The sequence below is a fragment of the Barbatula barbatula genome, assembly GCF_947034865.1.
Source record: "Barbatula barbatula genome assembly, chromosome: 20".
Classification (NCBI taxonomy): domain Eukaryota; kingdom Metazoa; phylum Chordata; class Actinopteri; order Cypriniformes; family Nemacheilidae; genus Barbatula; species Barbatula barbatula.
In genome coordinates this window covers 21210151-21233596 of record NC_136783.1, presented here as the reverse complement: position 1 = coordinate 21233596, position 23446 = coordinate 21210151, and the positions used below count along the sequence as shown (strand labels likewise).

General features: G+C 42.0%; 4 protein-coding genes across 10 annotated transcripts; 2 read left to right on the top strand and 2 right to left on the bottom strand.

Moving 5' to 3' along the window:
* Nucleotides 1-21: 21 nt before the first annotated feature.
* On the bottom strand, nt 22-3317 carry tk1 (thymidine kinase 1, soluble). 2 transcript variants are annotated; one of them, XM_079483898.1, is made up of 7 exons: nt 3048-3317; nt 2800-2831; nt 2297-2410; nt 2117-2210; nt 1740-1829; nt 1126-1245; nt 22-1041 (listed from the first exon to the last, which is right to left on the bottom strand). In XM_079483898.1, exons 1-7 carry the CDS (start codon nt 3111-3113, stop codon nt 865-867), a joined length of 693 nt encoding a protein of 230 aa, XP_079340024.1. In that variant the 5' UTR covers nt 3114-3317; the 3' UTR covers nt 22-864. The 2 variants fall into 2 exon arrangements, with proteins under 2 accessions (XP_079340024.1, XP_079340025.1); XM_079483899.1 differs by lacking the exon at nt 2297-2410 and having other exon boundaries at nt 274-1041; nt 3048-3213.
* afmid (arylformamidase) lies at nt 3306-8004 on the top strand. 2 transcript variants are annotated; one of them, XM_079483896.1, is made up of 11 exons: nt 3306-3637; nt 4429-4519; nt 5047-5151; nt 5409-5457; nt 5658-5743; nt 5849-5921; nt 6010-6107; nt 6575-6653; nt 6730-6859; nt 7047-7151; nt 7241-8004. In XM_079483896.1, the coding sequence occupies exons 1-11, from the start codon at nt 3596-3598 to the stop codon at nt 7268-7270; spliced, it is 888 nt and encodes a 295-aa protein (XP_079340022.1). In that variant the 5' UTR covers nt 3306-3595; the 3' UTR covers nt 7271-8004. The 2 variants fall into 2 exon arrangements, with proteins under 2 accessions (XP_079340022.1, XP_079340023.1); XM_079483897.1 differs by lacking the exon at nt 3306-3637 and adding an exon at nt 4126-4252 and having other exon boundaries at nt 7241-7920.
* A 2637-nt stretch (nt 8005-10641) lies between these two features.
* Nucleotides 10642-18477, top strand: cant1b (calcium activated nucleotidase 1b). Of its 5 annotated transcripts, none has more exons than XM_079482933.1 (4): nt 10642-10838; nt 16359-16979; nt 17254-17457; nt 17574-18477. In XM_079482933.1, the coding sequence occupies exons 2-4, from the start codon at nt 16403-16405 to the stop codon at nt 17942-17944; spliced, it is 1152 nt and encodes a 383-aa protein (XP_079339059.1). In that variant the 5' UTR covers nt 10642-10838; nt 16359-16402; the 3' UTR covers nt 17945-18477. The 5 variants fall into 5 exon arrangements, with proteins under 5 accessions (XP_079339059.1, XP_079339061.1, XP_079339058.1 ...); XM_079482935.1 differs by having other exon boundaries at nt 10669-10834; XM_079482932.1 differs by having other exon boundaries at nt 10833-10983.
* A 26-nt stretch (nt 18478-18503) lies between these two features.
* Nucleotides 18504-22597, bottom strand: ogal (O-GlcNAcase like). Its single transcript, XM_079482930.1, has 16 exons — nt 22418-22597; nt 21998-22049; nt 21798-21895; nt 21593-21723; nt 21345-21516; nt 21173-21271; nt 20607-20885; nt 20426-20524; nt 20094-20359; nt 19827-20001; nt 19655-19740; nt 19478-19570; nt 19325-19395; nt 19105-19225; nt 18895-19018; nt 18504-18818 (listed from the first exon to the last, which is right to left on the bottom strand). The coding sequence occupies exons 1-16, from the start codon at nt 22443-22445 to the stop codon at nt 18682-18684; spliced, it is 2031 nt and encodes a 676-aa protein (XP_079339056.1). The 5' UTR covers nt 22446-22597; the 3' UTR covers nt 18504-18681.
* Nucleotides 22598-23446: the final 849 nt, after the last annotated feature.

Sequence of the window (23446 nt, the reverse complement as noted above, 5' to 3'; positions counted from 1 at the left end):
TTGTTCTGGATCAGTATTATTGAACCATCCAGCTGATCAAACATGTATTGTTGGCTTCATTATCTCTTACAAATCAATTTTTTTCTTTACATTGAGATGAGCTGTGAGTTTACATATTACGTTTGCTTTTGGGTTGTTTTTTATTTGATTCATCTGGTACTTATGACACATATCATTCATGTAAATTCTCTCTAAACTCACGGTTCCAATTTTTTTTTGCTGCTGCCAATATGAACCGCTGGTTGTATGAAAGCCTCTTGTCTGTCTATGATTGTGAACCAACAGGTTTAGATTACACGTTACGATCAGATCACATTACAAAATCACTTTAGTCCTCTTGCTTATGCACTTGAAAAGTTGACCACCTTTAGGGATGTAAGGGTTTGCTCTGTATATACACACACTATATTTTGCCTGGAAGTTTAGACATTTGTTAAAATGGAGTCATTGACAAGTTGTGTACATTTGGTACTATTTTAGTAAATAGAAATGTTATATCCACAAAAGTCAAATAGAGTGCAAAACCACTTTGAATGCAGATGAAGCAAAGTGACAATTTGTCAAGTGCTGTATAGACAAAGATATTCAAGTAAAACATTTATTGAAATGTACATTAATCATAACACATCATATGTGGCAGTTTTATAGCATCAGCTTGTTGTTTTGGCAGACAAATAAGTTAAAATCCCTTTAAAACAAACATGCCTAGAGTAAAAGCAAACTCATATCATTTTTCAAAACAAGACAAAAACACACAAACATATTTTGCTAGACCCACTAAAACTAGGAGATGTGATTATATACAGAGGAAAAGTTGATTTCCATCTTTAAAGTGACGTTTCATTACAGTACACATGACGATCATCAGAGATGAAGGGAAGAGAAGAGTTTGCGTGGAGCGCTTCGGTCCATCTGTTTTGCTGTAAGGTGTGGTGGCGTCTCTTCTCTCTGAGGATCACGATTCTCTTTCCCTACCACCAGACCGCCATAACACTGACGACACACGGCATGATACTTATCGGCCCCTCCGATCACCTCCACCTGAGGACGAGAAAGAAACAACGGATGTCAGGAGAGGGATTTTCACTTCTTCCTGTAGTGAGTCCAAGTCTTCGAGGCTCTCACTTCTTTCTCTGCTCCGAGCCTCTTGGTGTAAGCAGCTTCTTTGAAACACTCCATGCAGACAGCGTTTAGTTTGACAACACTCTCCGCCAATGGAATCAGATTCAGAATGTTACCGAACGGCTGCAGACAGAACATAGGTTAAAGGTCATCAACACTGCTAGCTGAAATTATTACACAAATATTCAATGAAGGGTAGGCTGCGTGTGAAATGCCATACTGTAACATTAGGTATGGAGTTTGAATAAGAACCTATTGGCCGTTATAATACTACGTTCTATATAGTATGTGTGGTTGTAGTATGAATACATTTGGGACATACTGCGTCCGCCATGTTTTATGGTCATGTGACCCGTATGCTCTTTATTTGATTTACTTTTGAAATTTGACCGTTGTTCAACTCCCATGGCATCATGGGATAGACAAGAGTCCATCCGATTTGCACTCACGAATCTCAGCGGAAGTAGTGGACCATCGGGGTATTTCTAGGTTTTGGACATACTATTCATGACTCCTACTCATTTTTGCCTACTATATAGTCTGGAAGTAGGCGATTTATCACACTGTTTTCTGTGAACTGTTTACGCTGTTCATGATGATGATAAACACGTTTGTACCTTCCTCTGGAACGTTCCATCCAGAGCAGCGACGATGATGATTTTTCCCATGTTGGCCATCTCCTCACAAAACTCAACGGTGTCTGGAAACTGAACACACAACAAGAGTTATTAAACCAACCATGAACACTAAACGAGAGGACTGAACCCCTGCTGCCTTATCAAACATGAGAAAGGGTTCTTCACTAGTCCGCTCTTCGGTTCTTCAAAGCACTTTCGGTCAAATTGTTTCTTCGTTGACTTTCCAAGAACTTTGGTCTTTCTTTTTGTGCAATTATATTTACCATGATTTCCTACTGTACAGCGTCCAGAACAAATCAAGTCTGTCAACACCAACAAACGGTTTAATAAAATCGGCAATTAAACTGTAAACTTACAAACTGGCCCTCGTCTATGCCGATGACGCAGGCCTGCAGCGCCAGCGTCCTGACGTCACTCAGACGGTTCGCAGGCACCGCCTCCATCGTGCTCCTACAGCAGATGTCACACAAAACCATCAGGCATTGACACCTCAACAGCTTTATTCCAGAACATGATATTATTAACAGTAGTCATACATGTCGTGTGTGGCCATTCCCGTCTGTGAGTATCGCGTGTCTTTGGCGTATTTAATGAGCAAACAGGAATACTGCGCGACCTGGAAGCGTCTGACGCGACGCATCAGTTCAGTGCTGCCAAAAAACGAACAACAATGTAATTGACAAACACACGGAGAAAGTTTATTATATCACAGGGCTGTTTGGGTTACTGTGTTGCAACGATGCGTTTCAAAGAGACCGCAAAAACAGAAACAATAGCTACATCTCATCAAAGCCCTCGCGATCCTGCATCACAATCACTAGCTAGAGAATCCATGACTGTTATTTATTGCCTTTACTGTCTGATGGCATAAGTTACACTGTTAGTATGTTAGAAGTGTGAACAATGTAACCGCGGTTTGCGCGCTAACTCCATTTGGCGCCATCGGATCCGCGAAACCAAACAAACGCGGATTGACAGTATATAGTGCTTGAAGAGATTCTTTATCTTTATATCATGAATTACACGTGTTCTCACTCACCTTTTCCCCGAAAACATCGGTCCGAAAACAACCTGAGAACAAAGAGACAATATTGACACTTTCCGTTACACTCAACTTCACATTCACACGAAGCATTTGACATCTGACATCACAGAAGCATTTCTACATTCATTCATTCATTCATTAATTCTTTATAAAAACACGCGCAAGCTGTTACAGCATCGCTGCAGAGTCACTCGCGGGTTAAACGGAAATGTATTGAATGTTTATTGAATGAATTGACTCACCTGTATTTGTCCTCTCACCTTCCGCGGTGAATTAGTTACAATCCGTGCGACGTTCAAACAATCCATCTTCTAGTTTATATGAATATATATATTCAACACTCGCAGAGCTTCACAATGACACTTCGAATGTCCCGCCAGAGCCCGTTTGTCTCTTTATTTCAGCTGCGTCATGACGTCACTCAAAGGACCAATAGGGCTGCGGGATACGCGCAGCCTCTCTCGCGCACTGATCTACTAAAGACGCTGGATTTCCTGTTCGGTTAATCGATCGGCGTTCGGCCTTCCGGTGTGTTTATAATTTAGCCGTGACGTCACGCTCAGAAACGCCAGGCGGGAATGTGGGGAGATGAATGGATTTTTAAATCTTTTCATTTTAAAGTTATGATGTTATAAATGTCACGTTATGTCGCGTTATGTGCGCGTTCATTAAACACCACGCTGAATGAAATAACGCGTCGGTCGGGCAGTGCACGTTTAATGGTTGACTTTGTGTTTACTTAACGTCGTCGTTCAGATGGTTCAAAGGTCCTGTTGGAGTTTCCGGGCAGATGTCAATCATCATGAGTGAATGGAAGAACATGAGCAGAGATGTGAGTGAGTGATTATTGATCAAACATGAGTAATGAGTCCGTGTTCTTATTCCTTATTGTCAAAAACTGTCTCGGTCAAAACGGCACTGGCCGCCATTATTTATATTATTATTATGACAAATGTTTAATGTGAAAGGAAGGATATACAATCTGAATTATTCTTTAATCTAAGACTGCGTTTAATTTTGACAGTTAAATTAAAGATATGGTAAAGATTTTCGCCTCGATTGATTATTCTTCCTGAAAATAAAGGGTTGACCTGAAAAACACCGAGGCATTTTGGGATACATCATATAATGTGTTGTAGTATGTATTTAGTATTGAATGTAGGTCATCCAGTCTGAAATATACAAGTTCACAGCATACATACATACTTCCATACTGCATATTTATGAAGATAGTTGCCTTTATACCTATATATGTGTGTAGCTCTGCCAACAGAGGGCGCTGTGTGTGTGTTGATATATTAACAGATACTGCACTACAGTGCTGCTACTGTGAAGGAAGTAAGAGTGCACTGTAGTCTTTCTTGCCAAAGGAGTCCCGTTTGTGTCGAGTCAAGTGTTCTGCGCATGCGCAGTAGTTTGAGCAAGTGTTTCTAGTGCAATTTGAAGCGTTGGCGTCCGATCTAATCGTTGGCGGGAAATTTGTCGTGTATTATTACGACCTTAGCGAGCGATTTAACAGATCTTTGTCTTCATTTTGTATGACTGAAATCGCTGTAAACATGGCGGTGAAGTGCGGAGACTTTAACTGAAAGCACTTGTGGGTAAATGTTTGTGTTTTGACAGGCGCTCGAGCGGCAGTATTCACCGAGCCGCTGGTCTCACAGGATGTCCGCCGATGATGTCATCAAAGCCCATGTGGCCGCTCTAAAGTCAGGTGTGTTTATACCATTTAGCTGTGATTGATTCGTGTGTGTGAAAAACAAACCCTAGACTAACCCTCTTCTCTCAACAGGTAGTGTTCTAAGGGCTTTTGTTGACACTAGTATCTTTGCATTAGCACCTCTTGTATTGTTGCTCTTTTATGACATATCACTTATTGCTTCCTGAACTTTCTGTAAATCGCTTTGGATTAAAGCATCTGCTAAATTACTTAATGTGTGTGAACTCGTTTCTCTACTTTGTTTTGTGATTAAGTTCACTTTACAGATTACCAAAAGCATTCTGGTCCTTCAATTACATTTACATTTATGCATTTGGCAGACACTTTTATCCAAAGCGACTTACATTGCATTATCCTATACATTTATACATAGATATGTGCAATCCCCTGTGATCCAACACACAACCTTGTGTTGTTAATGCAATGCTCTTACCACTGAGATACAGGAAAGCTTCAATTAGCTTTGAGCACGTGACCTACATTAGCATGAGCTAGTAATAGTGTGCTGTGTGTGTGTGTAGGCACAGAGAAGGCTCGAGCTGTCACTCAGACTTTGCTGGACGTTCCATACGGTGATGGAGAGGAAGAGAAACTGGATGTTTATGTTCCTAGCATCTCGTCTCCAGGTGAGAGCCATTAGACGGTCAAACCACATCAATCCGGACTTATATACTGTAACACACACTGATCTAAGCATCAGACACCATAAAATACTGTTATTATAGAGATTGGTCAGTTCTATCCTTGTTTTGGATTTGATATTAAAATCTGTATAATACTGCCATGGTGGCTGTTTAAATGATGAGATGCACAGCAAACGTTCCACTGATTTACATACGAAGACCTGTATGTAGAATATGTTTTCCGATATGAAATGTTTCAGACGTTCAACTGCTGATCTACTTTCATGGTGGCTACTGGCAGTTTCTCAGGTATCTTTCAATGTCTTTGAAATGTTTTGTGTGTGTCGGGGTCATTTGCATGTGTGCATAGCTTTGAATTTTAGGATTTCTCCTCCTCAATGTTCAATCCCCAGAAATGCTTAGGGATAAATGATATGACTTAAAAGTCACTTTGGTTCTGCACATGAAGAATGTTTTCTGGTCTGTTTCGGGTCTCTTGTCACTCACAGTAAAGATGAGTCTGGGTTTCTGGCTGTCCCATTCGTCCAGAAAGGTGTGGTGGTGGTTGCCGTGGGTTACAGCATCGCCCCCAAAGGTACAGAAGACTTATTATGGTTTAAGCAGAAAGAGAGTAAAAGCAAACGAGTATTAGAGAAAGGTCAAGATTTATCAAGTTATTTGTATCGGTTTATCTCATTAGGAAACATGGATTTGATGGTGTCACAGGTGCGGCGAAGTGTTGTGTCTGTTCTTCAGCAGTATTCACATATCAGGTCACTAATGTTTTCTGTTTCTGTGTCTCAGTAGAGTCCTGCTTTATCTCTGCTGATCTCTCTCTCTCTCTCTCTCTCACACACACAGTGGGCTCTATCTGTGTGGTCATTCTGCAGGAGCTCACCTGGCTGCTATGGTTCTGTCCACTGACTGGTCACAATATGACATATCACCTCAACTCAAAGGTGACTTTACATCTGCTGTGTTTAATAAGATGACTTTTAGTGGATCCTCTCAGATTCAGATCAGTTATGAGCATGTGTGTTAATGTTAAACCTTATTTAAACTGTATATCTACGGTTTAGTTTCTCATGTATTTCTCAGGTGTGCAGTTAGCAAGTGCAGGATATACAGTTAGAATAAATACAGAATACAATATGGGAGAATATAATACAGTGGGCATGGACTATAAAAATATTTTGCAGTAGGAATGTTCTACCTACTGTCATATTTTCATAGAACATTCCTACTGCAAAATATTTTTATAGTCCATGCCCACTGTATTATATTCTCACTATTGTATTCTGTATTTATTCTAACTGTATATCCTGCACTTCTGGTTAGACCTAAACTACATTTCGTTACACTGTACTTGTATATGTGTAATGACAATAAAGTTGAATCTAATCTAATCATCTAATGTATTTCTCAGGTGTGTTTCTAGTCAGCGGTATTTATGACCTACAGCCGATTCTGTCCACCTACGTGAACGAGCCGCTGAAGATGACTGAGTCAGTGTTTCATCTGTTCATGAAATCTTCATTTTCAGTTGCGTTGGATTGTTTACACATGTGTTATAAATCACAGGGAAGTGGCTGTAAGGAACAGTCCGAGTCAGCTGGTGTCACGCCTCAGCGTCTCGTCGTGTGATATAGTGATCGCTGTAGCACAGAATGACTCGCCCGAGTTCCGCAAACAGTCTGAGGAATATTTCAAAGTAAGACTACATAAACTGAAGACTTTATTACTAAGACATACCACCATCTGTACTGCAGACATAAAGACACATAGTGTTGCGACATCACAGAAACATTATAACAGTGAAAGATTTTACCTTCATTTACTCACATGACACCTTCAACTAAATAAATTGGTGATGATGTTTTGTGTGTGTTTTGTTTTAGCTGTTGGCGTCTGCTGGGTTTAAAGTGTCTTTTGAAGACGTTCCCAACACGGATCATTTTAGCATCATAGAGCAGCTGGTGGATGAAAATTATCATCTCACACAGGTACAGTTATACACAACAGAGTTATCGTCATTATTATACTCATTTCACACACTATATGTTACTAACTGAACAGCTCTTATCTTCTAAAGCTCCTGCTTAAGATGATGGGGAAACGCTGACACCCAAATTACCCACAATGCACTGCTCTGGCACAGAGAGTTTACAGTCTTTAAGTCAAATCGGACAGGTTTATTTCAGTCACTGAATCAAATGCGTATGTGTTTATTTGATGGACCGTTCTGTGTACTTGGTTACATTCAAAGGTGTATTGTTTTGTTGGGAGTACATGACAATGTTTTTTGTTTCAATGTTTCCAAATCGATAAACTGTAGTTTTGTTGTATTTGATGATTTAAATGCACGCAAAAGTGTCACAAATGAATGTAGCAACTAATGGCTGGAATACACTACAAGACTTTTATAATCTGCACAGATTGTTTTAATCTAGACATCACACACTAGCAGACTTTTAGAAAGTTTCAGACAGAAACACGCCGACTGATCAAATCTGCAGACTGACACACAAGTCCAGACTGAAGATCTGAGCGAGTCTTGTAGTCTATTTAGCATTAATTGAATTTAATGCACTTAAACAAGTTACTGTCAGCCTTTAAAATCTCATCATAAGTGTTCGTGCGTTAAGAACGTGTTTAATAAATATGAATATATGAAGTTTGTTTTGTTTGATACAAGAGTCTGTCAATAGAGGGACTGTCCATTAACACAATACAGTCTCTGTGTGGACATTCAAAGACAGAGCGCTTTTTTGTTGTTGTTTTCTTAGCATCTTTTTAAATCACTTAACACCAAACGAAATGCATAATCAGTGGCGAATGTTTAGATTATTGCGCTTTAATGTGGTGACGGGAACCGGTGATCATATAACCGACTTTATATTTATGAACCGTCCGAATGCAAGATTTGTGACGTCTTCGCTCAGCCAGTCAGATAAGCGAACTCGCCGAACGTGGCAGTACGTGATGAATATTCATGAGGGAGGCGGGGCTGTGAGGAGTTTCTGTGCAGCCGGTTTGTTGGCACCCGGTCGGTCGGTCGGTTCTCACGGGATGGATCGCGGCTGAAATTACACCGGACCGGACAAAACAGATCATCTGAACCGGAGAAATACAGTGAGTATGAGTGTATAGATCTTACAATCGTGTAGACGCTGCTCATATGAGATTGTTGTGTCAACTCTGCGTCAGTACATGAATAACCAACGAATCTTCCAGAACCACAGCGGGTCAGATAAACACACAGTGATTTAATCACGCTTTAAATGATTGATTGATTGATTGATTGATTGATTGTTTTCGTGCGTGTTTGTTTGTTAGTGGAGAGAGTAAAGCTTAAATAATGCAGCTCGCGCAAAGAGGGGCGCATGCGCACATCGGCACACTTCCGGTTAATAGTGAGGTATTAATATATTAAATAAGAACAAACGTAAGTTTTATGGTGGAGTAAAACATTTAAGTACACAAATTGAATTAACTTTTTAGTTTTAATCTTGTTTAATTGGATTATTCACATTTTGTGAAATCATAAATGTACCCAGTAAAGTAAAATAAAACATTGAATGATATTGTGTAGATTACCAAACATATGAGATGTCGTGGAATGGACAGGTCTTTAAAAGATCAAGAGTTTGACAGCACACATGTCCAAAAGAGTTTTCAAATCAACTCTGATCACTTGATGTGTATAAGCAAGTCTTGTATTAAATCTTTTTGATATGATGTATGCCATTTTATACTAAAGGTGTTTCATATGAATACAAAATGATTATAATACAGTTTGGTTCATAAATTATGTTTAAAAGAAACATGCAATCATGAAACAACCATTCTTAAGAATAAAATATGCTAAAATAGGGCCGTATTCATGAAAGATCCTAGAGCTCCCAGTGACAACATTCTCAGAAATGTGTTCGTTTTCCTTTAATGGACCAATATTGATAGGAGGTGGACTTTAAAAGAGACTTAAAGGGGAAGTTCACCCAAAAATCTATTTTGTGTGATGTGTTTCTCGCCCACGTGACGTTAAACATGTTTAGAGAACTTCCGGCGTCTTCCGAGCACAAATGAAGACATTTAGGGTCTCCTCATAGACATCATGGTGTCAGTTGTTGTCAAGATTACATCGGTCCATCCGCTCATAGTGGATCAGATGAATTGTTTTGAAGCATTGAGAATACTTAATGTGAAAAAGACTTTAATGGATATATTCTCCTCTGTCTTGTCTTGCGTTTATGAGAGCACTTCTTCTTCATCTTCTTCTTCTTGGATGAGAGCACGTTGACGCATGAGTATTAGAGAGGAAGAGAGGAAGTGCTCTTGTGAACGCACTCCATACACTGACAAGAGGAGAATATGTCCATTAAATTTTGTATTTTGGTTTGTTTTTCGCACACAGAGCATTCTCATCGCTTCAGAAGATTAAACTGAGGCACTATGAGCAGATGTAACCATGTCTTTAGTACTTTTCTGGAGCTTCTGAAATTAGAAATAAATGTAGGGTGGAGCTTTATTTTGCCCTTCCCTTTGTGATTGGATTGTTAAAAGGAGTGCCTGAGGGGAGGGCTTAAGATGTCTGGCCATTGGATAGTATAGCCCCACCCCTTTTTTGTTGCTGACATCATGTGGTGAAGCGTTGTTGTTGAGAGGAGGAGGAGCCTCATGTTTTTGATAAAATAATTCAAGTGCAAATGAATTAAATAAGGATAGTGGTGTGCACAGATAAATCATATATAATAATCACTGCAACACTGTGTAAAACATTAAACATGTTCCTGTTTGATTTCTTGGAGACTTTAAATATGACATTTGAAAAGAAAGAATAAATGAAGAGTTTGGTTCCAAAAGGAGTTTTGTTTTTATTCTATGTTCTAATTAATATCAATCAAACTGCAGTTGGTTCGTTTTGATTTAAGCCGTAATAACAAAACAAAAATACAGCTAACTAACACAATTAAAAACATGATTTTTGGAAAATTATGGAGTTTTTCAAATATACATTTATACACAGGTATGTGCAATCCCCTGGGATCCAACACACAACCTTGCGTTGTTAAAGTAATGCTCTTAACACTGAGATACAGGAAAGCCATATATATATATGTGTGTGTGTGTGTGTGTGGACGTGTGTGTGGACGTGTCTTTGGTAGAACAGGAAAAGTGTGTGATTTCAATCTGACGATTTCGACTTTTACAAACATTCTTCCCCTAAAAAGACTTTAGACGTTTCTCTAAAAGACTGTCAGTCAGCTCCCTTTCAGATTGGATGTGAATCACTTTCAAGCTAAGACTCCTTCATAGAGGTTTTTAAGCTAATTTAAGAGATTTCTGCTTTAAGAATACGGGCCCACTTACGTTTATAGTTCATGTGTGTTTATTTGTATGTACATGCGTGTCTGATGTGTTTGTGTGTTGTTTGTTAATGATTGAATTAAAGATAAAGGATTTGAGAGTTCACCTCTGTCCTATAGTGAGTTTGAACAGAAGAACTGCGTGTTCACGCTCACTGGTGTTTATTTCCATTCAAACAAATCATCACGAGCCGCTGAGACTCAACCTCGGATTAACAAACACACAATTACACAATGAGCCTTCACGCATCAGAATCACAGACTTTCACAGAGAACATGTTCACCTGTGACCTCTGACACAGAACCATCCGTGGCTTCATGTAGGTAAGGGTTCGCTCTCTTGAGTCGTTTTGTTGTGTCACCGTTGCGAGGTTCAATGATCTCATGAGACGCTGACACACAGAGAAGCTTTACATTAAAACTCACATCAGAAAGAGAAACACGTGAGACATGAGGGAGAGAAGACGAGGTGAGCGACTCTTTTCTTCTGTTTATAATGGAAGGGTGTGTGTGTTACTGTGGAGGAGTGTACGAGCTCAAAGAACGATTCTCTAGGGATAATAATAATAATAATAAATTTTATTTGTAGAGCACTTTTCATAATAAAATCTCAAAGTGCTACAGAAGCCATATCAAAACACATAGATTTTAGAAAACAACAGAAAACATTTATAGGCAATAAAATGCAAACAGAAAAAGAAAAAACAGTTAAAATGAGCAGTGGAGAACAAATTTAAGATTCGGAAAGGCTACGAACAACTTATGAACGCCTGCCTGAACAGAACAGTTTTTAGCTGTTTTTTAAAACTGTCCACAGACTGTGGTTTTCTCAGATGTTCAGGGAGGGAGTTCCAGATACGAGGGGCAGTCACGGAGAAAGCTCGATCTCCCATGGTGCGGAGTCTTGAGCGCGGCTGATGGAGGAGGTTTGTGCTTTGGGACCGGAGGTTATGGGTAGATGAGTGCGGGCTAATGAGGTCTTTGAGGTATTTCGGGGCGTTGTTGTAGATGCAATGGTGGGTGATGAGGGCAATCTTGTATTGAATTCTTGAGGTTATGGGGAGCCAATGAAGGTTCTGAAAAATGGGAGTGATGTGTTCGTATTTGCGAATTTTCATCAGAGTTCGGGCAGCACAGTTCTGAATGAATTGAAGTTTCTGAAGGTGTTTATTTGGGATACCAATGAGCAGGCTGTTACAGTAGTCCAGTCTGGAGGAGATTAGTGCGTGGATGAGTTTTTCTGCGTCAGAAAAACTCAGGAAGGGGCGTAGTTTTGAAATGTTTCTGATATGAAAAAAGCAGGTTTTGTACAGATAATTGATGTGATTTACAAAGGTCAGTTGTGGGTCCAGCTTCACACCGAGGTTGGTGACAGTAGTTGAGAGGGGGATGTCTTGACCGGAGAAAGAGATAGTGGTTATGAGGGATGACTGGACCTGATGAGGGGTGCCGATTTGTATGGCTTCAGTTTTGGAAGTGTTAAGCTGGAGGAAATTTTGACTCATCCAAGCCCTAATCTCCTCCAGGCAGTTTGAGAGGGTAAAAGATGATGGTGAAGAGGGAGCAGCTGATGATGGGGTGGCCAGTGATGGTGAAAGAGCCGGGGTGGAGCATGAATCGGTTTGCAGGTATAACTGAGTGTCGTCAGCATAACAGTGAAAGGAGATGCCGTGTCGGCTGATGACACGACCCAGTGGCAGCATGTACAGAATAAAAAGCAGGGGTCCCAGGATAGATCCTTGGGGGACACCACAAGTGACAGGAGCTGTTTGGGACCTGGCAGATCCCAGGCTGACATATTCTGTCCTGTCAGTGAGGTAGGAAGTGAACCAGTCCAGTGCAGAGTGACGTAAACCAATGTCAGTGTGGAGGCGGTTTAGAAGGATGTGGTGGTCGACGGTGTCAAAGGCTGCAGAAAGGTCGAGTAGGATGAGTATAGAGGAGGATCCAGAATCTGCAGAAATAAGGAGGTCATTGATAACCCTCAACAGTGCTGTCTCTGAACTATGGGCAGGACGAAAACCAGATTGGAATGTTTCAAATAGTAAATTACGTTGTAGATGTTCCTGTAGCTGAGCAGCAACAGCTTTTTCAAGCACCTTGGAGAGAAATGGAAGATGTGAGATGGGCCGGTAGTTGGAGAGGCATTCTGGGTCAAGGTTGTGTTTCTTCAAAAGAGGTTTGATAACGGCAGTTTTGAGTGGGGGTGGAACAAGACCAGAGTTTAACGACTGATTTATAATTTGTGTGATGAGAGGACTAATAGCCGACAGGTTAGATTTGATGAGTGCTGTAGGGAAAGGGTCCAGGGGAGAGGTGGAAGGCTTTATCTTTTTGATGAGATCCTGAACTTCGATTTGTGTGACTGCAGTGAAAGTGCTGAAAAGAGGAGGTTGTGAGGAAACAGATGGTGGAGATGGATCTGGCGAACCTGAAAGCTGAGACCGTATGAGGTTTATCCTATCTCTGAAAAATTGAAGAAAACTGTTGCATTTTTCTGCTGTGGGTTCAGAATAGGTTTGATTTTTGGGGTTTAGGAGTTGATTTATGGTGGAAAAAAGCTGTTTGGAATTTCCCGGACTGTTATTGATAATGTTGGAGTAGTAGATGGACCGAGCTTGTTTTAGAGCCGCTGCATAGGCCTTCTGGTGTTGTTTGTATGCCAGCTTGTGTACCACCAGGCCTGATGATTTGACACGCCTCTCAATGGCACGGCCACCAGCCTTCATCTTTCTTAGTTCGGCCGTGAACCAGGGGGTAGAACGAGAGAAAGACACAGTTCTTGTTTTAAGGGGGGCATGTGTATCAAGGAGGCACTGAAGAGAAATATTATAGTGTTCAACTGATGTATTGACTGATGGATGGTTGACTGAGGCCAGCAGTTTTATATCAGAGTACAAAACGACAGGGTTGATGTTTTTTATATTTCGAAAATGGATATCACGTTCTGGCTTAGGGAGGGGGGACGGGCAGGAGACGTCCATGGAGATGATGCTGTGATCGGAAACGCCCAGGTCATATACCAACAAATTTTTGATGGAAGGAGAGTCAGAGATAACCAGATCTAGAGTGCGCCCCCTGGTGTGAGTAGGAGTATCAACATGCTGTTTGAGATTTAGACAGTCCAATACATTTAAAAATTCAGCTGCCAAGGGGGAGGAGGAATCTTCAATGTGAATGTTCATGTCGCCAAGTATAATGTTATTGGAGGATGAAGAGCAAAAGGAGGTGAGGAGATCATGAAACTCTGTGATAAAGGAAGGATGAGTTTTGGGCGGCCGGTAGATCAGTACAGCATTTATCTTGGAGGGGGGTTTTGATTTAAAAGCCAGATATTCAAAAGAGGACACATCAGGTAGAGTCAGAGGAGAAAGCTTGAGAGTGTTGCGGTAAATTACCGCCAGGCCACCACCTCGACCAGTGCAGCGTGCCCTGTGCAGGTAACTATATCCAGGGGGGCAGGCTTCATTTAATGATGAAAAAACCTCAGGTTTGTGCCAGGTCTCAGTGAGGCACATCATGTCAATATCTTTCTCAAGAATATGATCATGTATCAGACTAGATTTGTTTGACAGGGACTGGACATTAAAAAGTTCAGTTTTAATGTGAGATTTATGGTCAGAAAACCTCTGGATGGGGCGGAGCAGGGTAAGATCCACTCCACGCCTTCCATCATGTGCCGCGTGCCGTAATCTCGCGATGTTGACAGTGATAAATCTTTCCATGGAGGCAGCACTCTGATGACGTAGCCGCGATGCGACAGGAAAGGCGTCAGACCGGACGGGCAAAACGGAGCTGGGGTGAAGAGGCTGGATGCGAGTAATCTTTCCCAGCGATTTAACAGCTTTTAGTTGGATTATGGTAGCGTGTCCATTCACTGGAGCAAGCATTTGCGATGGCTCCGGAAAGACAGGACGGATCCATCGGCTGCATACGGACCAGGCCGCGGGCGAAAATCCGGAGCACGATTTAGCCAACGAAGAGGCTCTCAGGTAAGCTTTGAGTCGGGCAATCATGCCGGCACGTTTCCCACGTCTTCTAAAACGCTTTCTCAAGGATGGTGGGCACGATAGCCAACATCGGTGTTCAAATCCGTATGATCCATTTGCTCCGTTTGAGCGAGACTCTTGGTCGCGGTCCCTCCGAGGATAGACTGTAGGCATACGGCGCAGGTGAACGGGGATGTCCGCCAGCACCGATGTTTGTTCGTTGAACAGTGGGTGATCAGCTGGCAGCAGGGTCTCTGACCAAGCCCTAAGGTCAACAAGGGTTTGGCGATCATATACCAACAGAGTGGATATATATCGGAAAGTACAAAACAATAATAAAAGCAGAACAGACTCAGCAGCAAAAGAGCGAGGCGGACGGCTTGCCAATACGGGCAATAATGTTTATCTGCAAACTAAATCATTATTTCATCTAGTGATCCGCTGTTTATGAAGTGACCAGGACAAAGATATACGTGAGATCATGTGAAGAAGCAGCTGTTACATAAAGACGTCTGTGTTGTGTGTTTTTGTGATCATGAATGCAGATGTGTGTAATGAAGCGTGTTGTAATGAGTCATACGGCTCGTGTTGAGTCTATCACGGGGATCTCTGAGGGCTCTGGTGTCGGTGTGTTTTATTAGTTTTTGTTTATTGTACAGTACCACTAATATAGTCTTTACATGAAACGGGCGTTTATATTGGTAGGTAAAATGGCTACGTGTCCAGATTCCTTGAAGAGATTCTTCACTGCAGGTTGCAGAATTATTTAAGTGTCACGTTAGAAGCGTTTGGATGCTGTAAGGGTTCTTGGACAAGAAGAGATGAAGCAGATATCAGATCAACTCTTGAGCCGGTGTCAATCGAGGTCACCAGATCTAACAAGCAGGTCAAAAGAAGAAAAACGATCAAATGTTTTGACATCGTCAGTTTAAAAATGAATATTTGATGGAATAAGCCTGACTTTTGTCTTCGCATTCTCCAAGTCTTTCACATTGCTGTTGGTAACTTTGTCATTTCTGAGCAAAGTATTTTGGCATGCAACGCAGATCCCCACAGAGACTTTTCATTCTGTATTTTTGTATATCATCAGATTGTAAGGTGGTGAAAAATATGAAAAGAAGAAGAACCACCCACTGGCCCAATGGCAGAGTCCAAGTGGCGAAGGCATGCGCCCGTTCTGTCTTTCCGGCACTCTGGGTTGTTATTTTTAACATTATTTTAACATTGGGTAATCTCATTTGACTCCAAAAGATATAAGGAAAACCTTGTTGAATGATATTAATTGTATTTTGATTATTATGTTTGATTATAATCGTGAAATTTGGCTACATGTTTGATTTTCCTTCTTTACTCTAAACTATATTCACTCATCCGATTCTCATGTGGCTCAGAGTCTCGCGCCGGCCGTCTATACGCGGATCTCACGGTCATGGACTCGTACCTTTCCTGTAGCTCAGTGGTTACAGCAGGTGCTAGCAACGCCAAGGTCATGGGCTCGAATCCCAGGGGATTGCACATAGTCAGAAACTAATGTATAATGCAATATAAGTCACTATAGATAAAAGCGTCTGCCAAACGGATGAAAGTAAATGTATACATACTTTTATTTTTAAGCTAAGTGAAGAGATTTCTGAGAGGATTCTAAGAAGCTTTTAGAATACGGGCCCATATGTGAAGGTGTGAGTTTGTAATCATCATTCATTGTTGTGTGCTGTCTGAGATGGGAGTTCATTGTATTGGGTGGAGCTCTGTGTTTCTCAGTATGTGGTGCCTTTTTGGTGTGGACACCATGGCACCGTCCTTCCAAGATGAATGTGAGATGATTTTTAAATCCACATGATTTCTGTATCAACAGCGAGCCGTGACTCCTCCATACAGGACCCCGTTCACGGCGTCTCCATGTTCTCCTCCATCGGCACCACGGGCACTGACCCCCGCTTCCGCTTCAGATGGCGGGCCATTACAGTGGTGACCCTGCTGACCCTGGGTCTGCTCTTTTACCTGCACCAAACACTTACAGACGCCGGTGACTACAGCTCGGGCAGCAGAGCCGGTCGGGAGGTGTCCCGCGGCGTAGCAGCCGCAGAATCCGGGGGGTCTGGCTATAATGACACGTATCCACTCAGTCCCCCGGAACACACGAGTAACGGGATCCGCTACCGGATCGCAGTGATCGCCGATCTGGACACAAACTCACAGAGCAAGAAGAACAACACGTGGTTCAGTTACCTGAAGCGAGGACACCTGCTGGTGTCTGACAGCGGGGACAGGGTATCTGTGGAGTGGGACGCAGACAAGGTGGTCCTGGAAAGTCATCTGTCAGAGAAGGGGCGGGGCATGGAGCTGTCCGAGCTGGTGACTTTTAACGGTCACCTGTACAGTGTAGATGACCGGACGGGTGTGGTGTACCGTATAGACGGGGATCGGGCCGTGCCGTGGGTCATACTGTCTGACGGAGATGGCAGCGTTTCTAAAGGTATTAAATACACAAACTGGATCAACAACCTCTTTACTAATTATTGTGTTTTTCTTGCCATTTTGTTATGTGCTTTCGTGATTTATGTATTTTTTACATTGCAATATAAATATTATTTGTTTTTGTTTCAGTATTCGTTTAATTTTGATGTAGTTCCATCTGATTATTTTATGTGATCCAAACAATGCATTCCCAGCTTTGTGATCGACCAAAACAAATGTCTCAGTATTTAAACTTTTGCTTTAGTGCTCATTTTGATTTTATTTCTTTTCAGGTTTTAAAGCGGAGTGGATGGCTGTGAAAGACGAGCATCTGTATGTCGGTGGGCTTGGGAAGGAATGGACGACCATCACCGGCGAGTTCGTCAACAATAATCCCGAGTGGGTGAAGTTGATCGGTTTCCATGGAGACGTGGAACATGAGAATTGGGTGCCGCATTATAACGCGCTCAAAACCGCAGCTGGACTCAACCCGCCGGGTGAGTGTGTTTCTGTGGGAGGAGCCTCGGGAGTTAGCTGTTTGCTGATTGGTCATTTAGATTTTTGGCACGTACATTGACATGATTAAACATTTTTTTCTCGTTTTTCGTCTCAGGTTATCTTATCCACGAATCGGCCGCCTGGAGCGAGCGTCTGCAGCGCTGGTTCTTTCTCCCAAGGCGCGCGAGTTCCGAACGTTACGATGAGACGGCGGACGAGCGCCGCGGCACGAACCTCCTGCTGAGATGCTCATCTGACTTCAGTCAGATCTCCGTGTCCCGCGTCGGCCCTTTAAATCTCACCCTCGGATTTTCCTCCTTTAAATTCATCCCGGACACAGATGATCAGATTATAGTAGCGCTGAAATCAGAGGAGGACGCGGGCCGGATCGCCACCTACATCACCGCCTTCACACTGGACGGACGAGTCCTGCTGCCCGAAACTAAAATTGGAGATGTCAAATATGAGGGTCTGGAGTTTATATAGACTGAGAGTGAACGTTGGAGGTGTAAAATGAGCTCATGGTTCCCATCACTGGATTGTTCGTGGCTGTTGTCGAGCAGTCTGACCTGAGCAGACACCTGTTACCCATGATACCTTCCGCAAAAGGGAAGAAATGAGATCATTGCTAGTGATGGGCAGAACATTAATAGTGTGTTTTATATAGGGGGACGTCTCGATGTGTGATGTCACATGTTGAAGATTTTACTAAAGGATCTCAGGGAACTAAATGAGAAGGAACTACATGCAATAATCGACTCTCTAACCCAAACATATGCATTAGAAAATGCAATGAGTGTCTTAATTTAAAAAATATATCAACTGTTTGTTGTTTATAATGCAAATCCTCTAAATATGTGTATGATTTTTTGGGTCTGGTTTTAATGTTTTATAGTGTATGAACTACACTGGAGAATTTTATATGATTTAATGTCATTGATTTCTGACATTAATGAAAAGATTGTACTTCTTGTCTCAGGCATGCATATTAAATTAGATATGCAAATAAAGACTTAATATTCAAGAAATGTTGACGTCTCTCAGATGTTTTCTTATATATTTGTATTTAATAAAGATTTTTAGAACCTAACAAGTGAACCAACACTCACAGTTTAAAGCAAAGATCAAACGCTCTAAACAAACTCTAAACAAAAATATTTGACATAATTAAATTAACACAATTAGAATTGACTGGAGGTTTTATCATTTAAATGCAGATGATGTCATAGTTTAGTTCCCATAACGACCAGGTTGGCCGGAAGCCCGTCGACTCTGAGCACCTGGAAGAAGTTGAGCGTCTTGAGGAAGTCCATCATTCTTCTATCATTGGACCTGAACTCCAAGTAAACCCCTTGAGAACCTGTGACGCAATATCCACAGATAAAATCGTTGTTGTTCGGTTTACTGGTATTGATCCTGTGTGTTGTTAAACTCACCGCTCTCTCTCAGCCCTGACAACACTTGTCCAATCAGACGCTTCGCTAACGTGGGGTCAGGAACCTTCGGGTGGATCTGAACGCTCATGACAGATGGGAAATCACGCAGCATCGCTTCTGGATACTTGAAGGAAATGGACCCAAAACATTCACAAAGGTTTAAAACAGGAGCTGTGTGTCTTCAGTAAATCATGTTTGAGTGTTCAGTACCTGAGCTTTAGTCATGACAGATTTAGCATCAGCGAGAGCAAACACATAACCACAGAGCCCGTCCTCATCCTCTAGAATCACGCTACAGTTTGAGCTGGACGGCACGAGACCCTCCACCAGCCTGACATGAAAACACAACAGCATCATAGATGCGTCAGGAGCAGAACTTCTTTTAAAAGCAGAACATTCATATGTTTCAAATTCAGATAAAGACTCTCGCCTGTCTCCAATCAGCTCCACGATCTGTTGTGTTTCAGCATTCATTTCTTTAAAAAGCTTCATCACCGCCGGCTGTAACACACACACACACATTTATCATTGACACTCAGTGACACGGTCACGCTGTGATGTTAGCATGTGCGGTGTGTGTGACCTGATCTTCTGCAGTACTCGGGCGGACGGTGTACACGCGTGTTGCAGGAGGAGTGCGGAACAGATCTCTGTTGCCATGACACGGCAGCATTCTCTAAACAACACATGAGAAACACATCCACCATGAGGAACAGTAGAGGTCGAAGGTCACTGATTTCAGGTCAGGTTTTAAATGTACCTGGAATTCTCCAGAAAGACCTCCTCTGAAACCCCACGGCTCCGGATCGTCATTTATAATCATACACGGGTGAGGGGTTACACCTCCTGAAAATAATGTTTATTATGTGTATCAGAGACCTTTATGTATTAAAGCATAGTTTGATGTCTAGAGAGTGAGTGAGTGAATGTACCGAGTGTTTTTACAAAGGCTCTGGCCAGAGAGACTCCGCTCTTGATGTCACAGATGTAGTTGTAGAGGTCATAGAGGATCCGTCTGTTTGGGACGTTCGACAGTCTGTTGAACATCTGAACGACAGCGGCACACATGTCATCAAACTTCTCGGCTCTCTGGCGCCACTCTTTAACCTGTGGAAAACACAAACATGCAAATATTCACCAGACCGGATGCTTTCATTCAAATTATTTCCAGAATGAACTCGACATCATCTCTCTCCGACCTGTTGACATTCAGATGTGACGGCACCGGTCGTAGCGGCGGCGCTGTTGCTGCGGAGCCACTGGAGTTGGTTTAGCATGGTAACGGCGGTCGGCCCGTGTTCATACGGCAGATAGAAGAGCTCCGAGAGCAGGGTGAGATCCTCCAGCGTCAGGGGTTCGGCCGTGTACAGCGGGTTATCTTTGGGCCCAGGAACGTGTCCGTCCGTCTGCATGGGTTCTTCATCAGACACCTCTCGTTTACAGCGAGCGCCGCGGGATCGAAAGCCTGCAGGTGACAGACGCTGAGATTCGAAGCACTGATGCAGAAATCACACAAGAGTTTGATTCTTACCATCGGTGGAATCTGCTCTGCCGAACTCGAGCAGCCATTCAGTGAGCGCCAGCTGCAAAGCCTCATGGGGGTCGTAGTCTGAACTTTGATCTTCAGCATCTGTGGATCAATATATCAGATATCAATGAACCGCCGCTGTTGTCATGATGCAGATATTGAGATACATTCATCACTTCGTTACCCATAGAAACATCTTTCTGTCCCGGGCTGGACTTGCACCAGGTGGCCAGCGTGTGAACCGCGACGAAATTGGGCTCAAATTCACAGTTGGGGTTTGTGAGAACTCCTCTGAGTTTAGGGATCAGTTCTGTTGGCCGGTTCTTAAAGGGTCCCAGAAAGAGTCTCTGTGGGTCGTAATCATTGGCGTGAATGTTGTCCCAAATCACCGGCGGTCTCTTGAGAACAGCAGACACCTCCTCGATAGACGCCACCGTGATGTCATTGGACACGACCTTTGGCCCTGACGTGAATAAAAGTACAATGAATAACAGAAAATAAACAGATGTAATGGGTCGTATATGTGGATTTCAATTTAAACTATGCATGTGACACAGTTTTGAATCACGCCATCTTTCCATTATAGATTAAAAGTTTCCCCCGAAAATAAATGTTTGTCAATAGCCTGATGGCTTTCTTTGTCCATTTTGAACCGTTTTTTTTTAAATAAAGTTGACAAAACGTTAACTTTTGCGAGAATGTTTAATTCTCAGCGTGATGTTTAATGTGTCTGTCAGGAGATGATGTCACCTGTCCAGAGGACGTCGACTCCCGGATGGAGTTTCTCTCCGACCGTGTTTAAATACTTGGACAATGGAACACTAGGAGTGCAGAACGCAGCGCAGTAATCTACAGAAACAAGAGACATGATGTGATGAGAGTTGATCTCTGACGTGAAGAATGTTGTGAGGACTAAACGTACCGGTGGGACAGAAGAGGAAGATCTGCGGCTCCTCCAGGTGCAGAAACACTTCATTAGTGACGGACACTTGAGCATCAGCGAATGAGCTGAAAGCTTCTTTATCTGCCCGACACATTTCTGTCTCGATGTCGTCAAACAGCAGTGCGAACGAGCGGCAGCCGAACTCACTCACCTGTTCGTGAAAAACACACATGTGATGGAAATCAAATCATTCCTTCACTTCAATACGACTGATGTCGGACAGACACCTGGCTCAGTTTTCTCTTCAGCGCCGCCACCTCTTTAGGGTTGGAGAACGTGATGTCCAGACCCGGAGAGATGGCATAAATGAACTCAACATGATGGTCCTTAGCAGCGCAGATGAGAGCCATCAGTTGATCTGAAAGACACAATAAAGGATGAGAATGTTATGAGGATCGTAAAGTGTGAGTGGTCCTTTCACTCATCTCTCACCTGCTTCTTCCAGAGAATAAAGATCTCTCCAGTACATTCTGTGTTTATAATCATCTTTTGGGGCGTACAGATAAGTGTTCAATCCCCATTTCTGCTCCCTAGATATATAACAACAAACACACAGTATATGAGAGTGAGATAAACATCAGCACAGATCAGATAACACAGCGTGAAGTGATATATCTCATCAGATTATTAACCTCCTGAAGAGCTCCATCCTCTGGTTCATAGTCCACGGCCGTCCATAAAACCCTAAAAAACACAAAGGTCACTTTAAACAGAGCTGAGATGTTTTAACATAGTAATCGGCCAATATAGAACAAGAACACATGCAATGAAATACCACTTCACTTTCTTTTGTGTATTATCTGTTTTCGATGTATGTCTATATCTATGGTTCTCAGTTTAAAGGCACTTCAATGGCATGATACTTCCAAAGCATTAACACATAAAGTCGTGACAATATGCAAATACCACAATAAAAACAAACAATAACCTGATAAATAAGGTGAATCAAATATATAAAGCATCTATCGATCTCCTTTACATGCATAATGATCACAGTAATCTCTTCTCTTCAAATAACAACATGTGTCACGTGTGTATTTTCGTGCACTCACCCTCCACCACTCCACTGAGGAAGATCATGATGAATATAATGTGATGGATCAGCTGACAGCTCGTCTTCACATGTGTGTCGATGACGGTCCTTGATCGACTGCTGTCCGGATTAATGTTTACGTTTTCCTTATAGCGCTCGTGTTCAAAGAGCGCATGCGCACTTCACTCCTGTCAGTGATGCCGCGCCCACCAGCGCGAGCTGCCGGGTCTGAGGAAGAAGTGCTCGAGAGGTATGAACGTGTTACACAAATTAACAAGGCAAGTTTATTTATATAGCTGCACATTTCATACACAATGGAAATTCAAAGTGCTTTACATAGAAGAAATTAAAAATATCCATTTGATAGAAATAACACCATTTTTAAATATATTCAATTGTATTTATATAGCGCGTTTCACAATGTGCATTGTTCCAAAGCAGCTTTACAGGAGTAAATAATGAAAACCGAGAAACACACAAAAGGCAACACACAGCACCGTTCATGGTGTTTAATGATTCTAGTAAATAATATCTAATGTCATTTAGTGTGTTTATTTAGTATTAAGTGAATTCTGTATTCTGAACTAACTGTAGTTTGTTTATTGATGATGAAGGACAAACACTAAGTAGCGCATTACACTAGTCACGATTTCGGTTGCTGTCTAATAGAACATATAGATCTTTTACTGTATTTGTTGGAGTAACAGTACATCCTTCAATTTGCAGGTAATATTCTGCTCACTTGTTTTTGGTCCGATAAGTAATAATTCTGTTTTATTAGAATTTAAAAGAAGGAAATTACAGGTCATCCAATGTTGTATATCTTTAATGCACTCTGCCAATTTGGATAGCTGGGAGGAATCATCTGGTCTTGATGAGATATATAGCTGAGTATCATCTGCATAGCAATGGAAGCTAATTCCATGTTTTTTAATAATGTTTCCGAGGGGAAGCATGTATATGGAGAACAGCAAGGGTCCCAGAACCGATCCCTGAGGTAATCCATAGTTTACTTGCGTTAAATAGGATGATTCCCCATTTAAATGGA

What these genes read in the sequence shown, in the direction of transcription:
- cant1b (XM_079482931.1), top strand. Translation starts at nt 15,670, where the DNA reads ATGCGCCCGTTCTGTCTTTCCGGCACTCTGG. An exon ending in CTGTCTTTCCGGCACTCTGG is followed by an intron (nt 15,701 to 16,358) that starts GTTGTTATTTTT and finishes CTGTATCAACAG; the next exon opens with CGAGCCGTGACTCCTCCATA. An exon ending in AGATGGCAGCGTTTCTAAAG is followed by an intron (nt 16,980 to 17,253) that starts GTATTAAATACA and finishes ATTTCTTTTCAG; the next exon opens with GTTTTAAAGCGGAGTGGATG.
- afmid (XM_079483896.1), top strand. Translation starts at nt 3,596, where the DNA reads ATGTCAATCATCATGAGTGAATGGAAGAACATGAGCAGAGAT. An exon ending in GGAAGAACATGAGCAGAGAT is followed by an intron (nt 3,638 to 4,428) that starts GTGAGTGAGTGA and finishes GTGTTTTGACAG; the next exon opens with GCGCTCGAGCGGCAGTATTC. An exon ending in AGTCTGAGGAATATTTCAAA is followed by an intron (nt 6,860 to 7,046) that starts GTAAGACTACAT and finishes GTTTTGTTTTAG; the next exon opens with CTGTTGGCGTCTGCTGGGTT.
- ogal (XM_079482930.1), bottom strand. Translation starts at nt 22,445, where the DNA reads ATGATCTTCCTCAGTGGAGTGGTGGAGG. An exon ending in ACAGAAAGATGTTTCTATGG is followed by an intron (nt 20,525 to 20,606) that starts GTAACGAAGTGA and finishes ATTGATCCACAG; the next exon opens with ATGCTGAAGATCAAAGTTCA. An exon ending in CGAGTACTGCAGAAGATCAG is followed by an intron (nt 19,396 to 19,477) that starts GTCACACACACC and finishes TGTGTGTTACAG; the next exon opens with CCGGCGGTGATGAAGCTTTT.
- tk1 (XM_079483898.1), bottom strand. Translation starts at nt 3,113, where the DNA reads ATGGATTGTTTGAACGTCGCACGGATTGTAACTAATTCACCGCGGAAG. An exon ending in AGGTGAGAGGACAAATACAG is followed by an intron (nt 2,832 to 3,047) that starts GTGAGTCAATTC and finishes CTTTGTTCTCAG; the next exon opens with GTTGTTTTCGGACCGATGTT. An exon ending in ATGGAACGTTCCAGAGGAAG is followed by an intron (nt 1,246 to 1,739) that starts GTACAAACGTGT and finishes TTCTGTCTGCAG; the next exon opens with CCGTTCGGTAACATTCTGAA.